The sequence below is a fragment of the Moschus berezovskii genome, chromosome 9 (assembly GCF_049115385.1).
Source record: "Moschus berezovskii isolate FMDL1 chromosome 9, NW_MosBer_1.0, whole genome shotgun sequence".
In the NCBI taxonomy this organism is placed as follows: domain Eukaryota; kingdom Metazoa; phylum Chordata; class Mammalia; order Artiodactyla; family Moschidae; genus Moschus; species Moschus berezovskii.
Window position 1 is genome coordinate 1,291,491 of NC_142468.1, and position 8,670 is coordinate 1,300,160.

The following is an 8,670-nucleotide window of genomic DNA, read 5'->3' on the forward strand; positions in this document are numbered from 1 at the left end:
CCTGCCCCGCTGTCGCTCAGAATCGCGGCGTTGACCACGGGACAGTGCAGCGAAGGCTTCCCTCACTGAGCCCTCCCAGGCCTCACGCAGGCCTCGCTGCCCTCCCGTGTCTCCGTCCGTGTCCACATGATGCAGGCAGAGCCCCTGGGACCCGAGCAAGTCTTCTGAGCCGGGGCGGAGCTGGGCTCGCGGGGTGCAGGGAGCCGGGGACCCGTGCTCCAACCTGCCTCCACCCTCTCGGGCTCCACACGCTCCGCTGCCCCGGGTGGGTGCCCCAGCTCAGGAGCCCCCAGCAGTGGTGCCGCAGGGCCAGTGTCCCGACAGCCAGTGCACCCCCAGGCGAAGCGCCGGCTTGGCACTTGGGCAGAGTCCCACCGTGACGTCTAAAATCTCCAAGAGGCAGGACTTCTTCCCTGGGGGCCTGGTGGTTACGACTCTGTGCTTCCAACACAGGGGGCACTGCTGCGATCCCTGGTCGGGGGACGAAGATCCCACAGGCCGCACAGCGCAGCCAAAAAAAGGAAAAATAAATACATTTTTTAAATTTAAAAAAAAAAAAAAAGATCTCCAAGGGGCTTTTGTCCTGGGCGTGGACAGAGGCGCTCCCCAGAGCCAGGGCCCCCGCACGGCGCCCCTGCAAGCAGCCAGGGGCTCCGTCCCTGGGCAGCAGTCTCCGCAGGCACATAAACGCGGTGAAAGAGGAAGAGGCTGATTGTCCTGAAACCCGCCAAGTCCATTTTGTCTCCTTTGCAAGAATAGGTTTAATTTAATCCCTCACTTCCTGTGTGGTGCCTCACCAAGGTCTTCTTTGTACAAAACACCTGATTATGATAATTGCAAGCTTAGCAAGCTGTGTTCATTTGTGCCTGAAGAAAGGGACGGAGAGTCACCTTCCCCGGGGGCTCCTATCTGCTCGGGAGGCCGGCCCCAGCGGGCCCTCATCTCTGGTGGCCCCGGCATCAGCAGGGCTGGCAGAGGCGCAGGCCGTTTGCACGTCTCCCCTCAGGAGGAGCAGGGGCCCAGCGTCGGGGGCCCAGCCGTGGCGACCATGCCTCAGTCCGCATTTCCCCCGGCAGAGGTGTCTCGGGCAGGAGCCGGCCTGTCTGTGGTGGCTGCCACGCGCAGACAGTAGACGTGAAGCACGGTCCTGCCGGCGGCTGAGGCAGAGCCCAGTGCCGGGCACACAGCTCAGTCACACTGGGTTGTCACCGGGTCCCCAGCTTTGAGAGCAGGACGGCTTCTTGCCCGCATCTGTGTCCCCAGGGCATGGCTGGGGTTTGCGCAGAGTCACTCGGTGAGTGTTTGTGACTTTGACGGGGGTTGGGGGGCTTGCTTGTTAAGGTAATGAAATACGTCAGTCATCAAATTCTCTGTTCCGTGCTCCGCTGAGGGCTGGAGGCGGGAGCTAAATGCCACAGGGTCAGTCAGTTCAGCCGCTTAGTTGTGTCCGACTCTTTGCGACCCCATGGATCACAGCACGCCAGGCCTCCCTGTCCATAACCAACTCCCGGAGTTCACTCACACTCATGTCCATCGAGTCGGTGATGCCATCCAACCATCTCATCCTCTGTCGTCCCCTTCTCCCACCTTCAATCTTTCCCAGAATCAGGGTCTTTTCAAATGAGTCAGTTCTTTGCATTAGGCGGCCAAAGTATTGGAGTTTCAGCTTCAGCATCAGTCTTTCCAATGAATATTCAGGACTGATTTCCTTTAGGACTGGTTTAATCTCCTTACAGTCCAAGGGACTCTCGAGAGTCTTCTCCAACACCACAGTTCAAAAGCATCAATTCTTTGGTGCTCAGCTTTCTCTATGGTCCAACTCACATGCATACATGACCACTGGAGAAACCATAGCTTTGACAAGACGGACCTTTGTTGGCAAAGTAATATCTCTGCTTTTTAATATGCCGCTAGGTAGAGCTGCCTAAGGGCTTCCCAGGCAGCGCCAGTGGTAAAGAACCTGCCTGGCAGTGCAGAAGACATGAGAGACGTGGGTTCGATCCCTGGGTCAGAAAGATCCCCTGGAGAAGGGCCTGGCAATCCACTGCAATATCCTTGCCTGGAGAGTCCCATGGACAGAGGAGCCTGGCGGGCTACAGTCCACCAGGTCGCAGAGTCAGACAGACTGAAGTGACTTAGCGCATGCACAGTGCTGCATAAGGGGTTGGTGTGGCCTGGACTTTGGGATTGTCAAGGCTTCAGGCAGATGGACTAGAGCTCCAGCAAGAGGGCCGGACGGGACTGACTAAGGTTGGGGCGGTGGAGGAGGGGTGGACGCTGCATCCTGCAGAAATACCTGGGCTGACGGATCAGCCTGGATGAGCCAAGAGGCCTGTTCTGGGAGAAAGTGGGGCCTGGCTGAGGGTGAGCACAGCGGAGTGCCAGCCTCAGGGGTGAGGCCTTTATCTTCAGAGAAGAGAGGAAGCGGGACCTGAAGAATGAAGGGGGCGTCAGGAAACAGGGGCACATGGAAGCCCCTCACGACGCAGAGGGGCTCCGGAGGTGCGTTGGTCCCGATGGCCAGGCACCAGGTGCCTGGTGTCCAGGTGCCAGCCCACCTCTGGCCAACCTGCCAGCTATGCTGGCCCCTAGCACTGACTCAGACCCCGGCCGGAGCTTGCTCTGGTTGCCCTCCCTCTGTGCCTGATTTCCAAGCCACCCTTGGCTCACTGGGGGACTGGGGAGAGGCCGATTTTTCATTCCCTTGCCAAGCATGAGCTGGCAGTCCCTGGAAAGTATGTGATGCCTCCCCAAGCTGCCCCAGCGTTAGGAATTAATTCCACTAAACAAATTGCTCAGGAAGCTTCAAGGTCATCTGGAAATGGGAGCCTGTTCTTACGTTCGAAATATAAGTCCAGGAATGGGCTGGAAATTCCCAAGCCAGTAAGAACCCTAGAGAATCACAAGGCCCTTAGCTGGCCAGCCCTGAGGACGGTGGGTTGGATTAGCCCACAGCTGGTTCCTGCAGGCATTTTGGGAGGGGTGCCCTTGCGCCTGCCCTGTGCCCCTGGAGCCCCCAAGGTCCAGCAGCCACCACTTTCGAAACAGAATTCCCGGCTGGAGGACTGGTGTCCTTGTCCCAATGCAGCAGGGTGGGGTCAGAGCGTCGCTGCTAGGAGCGGCCACCTCCAGGCCCCGCTGGGCCAAGGTCCTGGTGCCCCTGAGTCTCGTCTCACGGGTCTGCTTTCTGGCCAACAGGACCCCCAGTCCTTCGGTGTCTGCAACCACCCTGAGCCTCAAGATGACTGCCGGCCTGTGGCCCCCAGAGAAAGGCAAGGAGCCCCCTGGTCCTTTAGTGAATATGCAGGGTGCTCCCGAACAGCAGAAAAACGGGAGAAAGGCTGTGCTCTGGAGGGGAGCCACCCCATCACAGCAGCGGGAAGAAGGGCTGGGAGGGACACACAGCACAGCGGGCGCCCCTCTGCTCAGATAGAGCTGGGTTGGTGCCCGGGGGGATGCCAGCGGCGGCAGTGAGCGCTGAGAAGCTGAGGTGGGAGGACAGGACTGGGGCCTCAGGCTGGCCTGCCAGCGCCACACTCCTGGGCCCTGTGACCTCGGGCGAGACATTGGGCCTTTCTGAGCCTGTCTGCTGTGCTGTGCTGTGCTTGGCTGCTCAGTCGTGTCCAACTCTCTACGACCCCATGGGCGTAGCCCACCAGGCTCCTCAGTCCAGGGGATTCTCCAGGCAAGAATACTGGAGCTGGTAGCCCTTCCTTTGTCCAGGGGTCTTCCTAACCCAGGGCTCAAACCCAGGTCTCCCGCGTTTTGGGCAGACTTTTTACTGTCTGAGCCCCCAAGGAAGCCCCTGTGATGTCATTAGGTATGATGATGTTACTAAGGAAGGAAACTCATGCTGTTTTCCATGCAGTTTTCTCCTCCGAGAAGGGGCCCTAACCCTGGGTTTACCGTCCTCTGCCCGGGGAGGACAGCCTCCCTCCGCCCAAGCCCTCCTGCTCCTCCTCCTCACTCAGGAACCTGCCCTGCCAGGACCAAGGCGCACTCATTGCCGAGGCCGCGGGCGTCCCGGCCGTCACCCTCTGACCACAGGCTCCCGGGTCAGCCTCGCTGCCCCGTGTCGGGTGCTCAGAGGTGCCGACAGCTCTGGGCAGTCAGGGTGCTCTCTGGTCCTGAGAACTACCCAGGCCACAGCCCTCAGGGCCTGGCTGCTGCCTGCCGAGGGCACCCCTATCCGCTCCAGAAGCTCATCTCGGAGGCCAGAGCCCTTGGAGTGTGGGCTCAGGGCGCTGGCAGCTGTGGCTGGGGCCGCAGCTGACCCTCGGGTAGCACAGCCTGGCTCTGCCCTTGGCCCCTGGTGAGGTGCAGCCTTGAGGAAACCAGGGCGGCCTCAGCCCCGCCACACACGAGGCACGGAGAGAACGTGCAGGGCTGAGGTCTGCAGGCCCAGAGGCCAGGCCGCATTCTGAGCAGGAAGACGAAGCTTTGTAAAGGTGTCAGCTTCTCCCTGCTCTGAGAGCGATCGCGCACAGCGAGAGGGACTCACAAAGTGACCCTGAAGCTCGTCTGAAGTAGTGCAGGCCAAGATGGCCCGTAACACCCAGAAAGCGGAAAGCGGCGAGGAGGGCTCTGCCCCCCCCACCCCCCCGTTCAGCCCCGACATGCAAAGAGGCAACCCCGAGGGCCTGGCGCCGATGCAAGGGGCGGGGGTGTTCAGTCGCTTGAGACTGGGAAGCCTGGGTGTCTCCCCGCGAGGGAATCCTTGAGTAAATGAGAGTGTCTGTCGGATGAAATACAGACACAGCAGTTGTGGAGATAGATGCACAACCTGGAAACATGATTAGGATGGAATGTTTGGGGACCAACACATGCGCTCTGATTAAAACTGAAGCGACAGCTGTGGGGGGCACCGAGCCTGGAGGGGACAGTGAGATTGAGGTGCGGCCAGGGTGGGGACTGTGAGCAACTGACATTTCTGTTCTGTTTGTTGTGACTTTTCTCGAGGTTAAAAAAAAGTAAAAGATGGCAAACACCCCTCAGTGTGGGCGGGTGTCAGCCGTGGCCCATGAGTCAGCACAGGCAGACCGTGGCCGTTCCACGTGGCGCATTCCCGGGCGAACCTTTTGAAATGACCTTTTGTTGTTGCTGTTGTTCACGAATGGCTGAATGCCGGTGACTTCGGATGGTTCACGGTTTGAGAGATCCTTCTGACTCCCGCCCTGAGCGCAGGAAAAACGTGAACTTCCACTGCGCCCGGCCCGGCGGAGACACCTGCCTGCCTCTGAGGAGCGTGCGGAAGCTCAGGGGCAGCGCGGAGTCCAGAGCGTCCTGTCTCTCACTGACTGTGTCTGTCTGCCTCTGCAGGCCCTGATCCTCCACCAGCTGGGCCGCTATAGTCTGGCCGAGAAGATCCTGCGGGACGCGGTGCAGGTGAACTCCACGGCCCACGAGGTCTGGAACGGCCTGGGCGAGGTCCTGCAGGCTCAGGGCAACGACGCGGCGGCCACCGAGTGCTTCCTGACGGCCTTGGAGCTGGAGGCCAGCAGCCCCGCCGTGCCCTTCACCGTCATCCCGCGCGCGCTCTGAGCCGCCCGGCCGACCGTCATCCCCCGCGCCGTGCCCTCCGGCCGGCCGACCATCATCCCCCGCGCGCTCTGAGCCGCCCCGCCCTGCCCTTCCCCATCATCCCCCGCGCCGTGCCCTCCCATCATCCCCCGCGCCCTCTGAGCGGCCCGCCGGCCATCATCCCCCGCGCCGTGCCCTCCCATCATCCCCCGCGCCCTCTGAGCGGCCCACCGGCCATCATCCCCCGCGCCGTGCCCTCCCATCATCCCCCGCGCCCTCTGAGCGGCCCGCCGGCCATCATCCCCCGCGCCGTGCCCTCCCATCATCCCCCGCGCCCTCTGAGCAGCCGGCTCACCGTCGTCCCCCGCGGCTCTGAGCGGCCCGGCCTCCCCGCCGCGAGAGGCCCGGGCGAGTGTGCGACCGACCGCCGTGGACTCATCCAGCCGACCCCCAGTCACCGCCCTCCACGTGCTTTTCTGTTGCCGTTCCCGCCAGCCCGATGATAGTTCTCGAATCTACTGACGTGGTTCTAAATGGATTACGTGCCATATTTTGTTAGTTGACATCCGAGTTTTAAGTAACATGATTATGGAATTAATCCGCAAATGTAGAAGAATGTATTCAAAGTTAAAATTCAGTGGCAGAGCAGATTATTTTTATCAGAGCTGCAGAGTATACTGTTCTCTCCCCCCGGCTCCCATCACCACTCTTGCTCTATCCTTCGCCCAGAAACCAAATGTGAATTTTCTGTTTCCCACCTCAGTAACTAGTCCAAGCCAGGACACCAGCTGACAATTTCTTGGTTTTGTTGTCAATAATCGTACCATGTGATAAATTACTGTCCTCACTTAGAACAAATCCTGAGTCCAAGAATATTTATATTTTGCCAATATATGCCTGTTACAAGAGAAGGAAATATGAGTTATTTAAGTTTAACTTTTTTATGTGAATTCAGAGTTTATTTATCGATGGAAATATGTACAAAGAAGCTTCAAATGGAATATTTACCGACATTCCTTATACATTACAGACACTTGGCTGAATGGAAAGATGATGTTAATAAAAAAATGATTTTTAAATGGACCCACGGCTTGTGCTTTTCATGTAAACCCACAGACCAGAGAAAGCTTAAGACTCCGTTCATAGAAGAGGGAGCTTTCGGTGCCTGGGAGCCGCCCTGGACGGGTCAGCCCTTGGATCGAGGAGGTCAGCCCCTGATGTTAGTGGGGGAATTCTCCTTTCCCTTGTTGCCTGGAATTGGAGCATATGACTCAGGCCTGGCCAGTCAACATCTAGCTGTTCCCTCCAACAGAGGATCAGGAGTGAGCATGTGACCTGAAGTGCTCCAGTTAGGATGGGAGCTGCAAGGAAAGACTGTCCCTCTCCCACTGGACTTGAACCTGAGTTGTGAGGCTGGAACAGCAGCAGCCCTCTTGCCACCATAAGGAGAGGGCATATGAGGGGGTTGGAGCCAAACGTGAAGCTGAAGGCTCCACCCAACAGAATGGACAGTAGAGACCAAGAACCGGAGAGAAGTTGAGCAGGCCTCCCTAATCCCCCAGAGCTGGTTGGCTGAGCATCAGTGTAGTGGCCCCACATTGCTGGGGGTACCCTGAAGCCTCAAGAACCCCTGCCTAAGCTGGGCATGACTTCCCTGACTCACTGAGCAGGCCAGTGAAGGTGCAGCTGACGTCTGGGGAGAGACTACAGGCAAAAGCTCCCTGTGGGCAGGGCAGGTAGGCAGCCCAGTGTCAGCACTGCCACTGCAGGCAGCCTTCCATGGGTGGTCATTGTCATGGGACTTGCAGTGTGAGGCACTGGCGAGAAAGGGCGGTGCCCACTGGGGCAGTGGGTACCTCTGGCTGGAGGGTGAGCATCCAGCCTGAGAGCCTGTGCAGGACTGTGGAGGGAGACCCACCCAGATCAGGACTGAGACGGCAGGAGACCCGGGCCCCCCGAGGATAACAGTCCAGGTTCCAAACCAGCCACTCTCTCCCAGGCCAGCTCCGTGCCAGGACTTTACCTGGGGAAAATCCTGTGCACGTCAGCGCATGTTGATGGCTCCTGTCTGCCTATCCAGCATCTTCCCCTCCAGAATGTCCCACCTCTCAGGAGAGCCCAGGCTCCATCCACATGGCTCAGCATGAACTCAGAGGTCCAATCTTTTCATCCAGAACCGTAGCGCCTTCTAATTTAGTGATGGTAAGATGGGCTCAATAAAGGACAGAAATGGTATGGACTTGACAGAAGCAGAAGATATTAAGAAGAGGTGGCAAGAATACACAGAAGAACTATACAAAAAAGATCTTCACGATGGTGTGATCACTCACCTAGAGCCAGACATCCTCGAATGAGAAGTAAAGTGGGCCTTAGGAAGCATCACTGCAAACAAAGCTAGTGGAGGTGATGGAATTCCAGTTGAGCTATTTCAAATCCTACATGATGATGCTGTGAAAGTGCTGCACTCAATATGTCAGCGAATTTGGAAAACTCAGCAGTGGCCACAGGACTGGAAAAGGTCAGTTTTCATTCCAATCCCAATGAAAGGAAGTGCCAAAAAATGCTCAAACTACCATGCAATTGCACTCATCTCACACGCTAGTAAAGTCATGCTCAAAATTCTCCAAGCCAGGTTTCAGCAGTACGTGAACCGTGAACTTCCAGATGTTCAAGTTGGTTTTAGAAAAGGCAGAGGAACCAGAGATCAAATTACCAACATCCGCTGGATCATGGAAAAATCAAGAGAGTTCCAGAAAAACATCTATTTCTGCTTCATTGACTATGCCAAAGCCTTTGACTGTGTGGATCACAATAAACTGTGGAAAATTCTGAAAGAGATGGGAATACCAGACGACCTGACCTGCCTCTTGAGAAACCCATATGCAGGTAAGGAAGCAACAGTTATAACCAGACTGGTTCCAAATCAGGAAAGGAATACGTCAAGGCTGTATATTGTCACCCTGCTTATTTAACTTCTAGGCAGAGTACATCATGAGGAACACTGGGCTGGAAGAAGCACAAGCTGGAATCAAGATTACCAAGAGAAATATCAATAACCTCAGATACACAGATGACACCACCCTTATGGCAGAAAGTGAAGAAGAACTAAAGAGTCTCTTGATGAAAGTGAAAGAGGAGAGTGAAAAACTT

General features: G+C 57.1%; 1 protein-coding gene across 8 annotated transcripts in view; it reads left to right on the forward strand.

Annotated features, from left to right (window-relative positions):
• TTC7B (tetratricopeptide repeat domain 7B) overlaps positions 1-5,744 on the forward strand; it is a 270,335-nt gene extending 264,591 nt beyond the window's left edge. For 3 of the 8 annotated variants that reach the window (XM_055436426.2, XM_088839370.1, XM_055436427.2), the window contains one exon: positions 5,320-5,743. In XM_055436426.2, coding sequence (XP_055292401.1) covers positions 5,320-5,541 — 222 coding nt within the window. In that variant the 3' untranslated portion in view covers positions 5,542-5,743. Of the gene's footprint in view, positions 1-5,319 lie in introns of all 8 variants that reach the window. The other 5 variants (XM_055436429.2, XM_088839369.1, XM_055436432.2 and 2 more) reach the window with 3 other exon arrangements.
• The last annotated feature ends 2,926 nt before the right edge of the window (positions 5,745-8,670 follow it).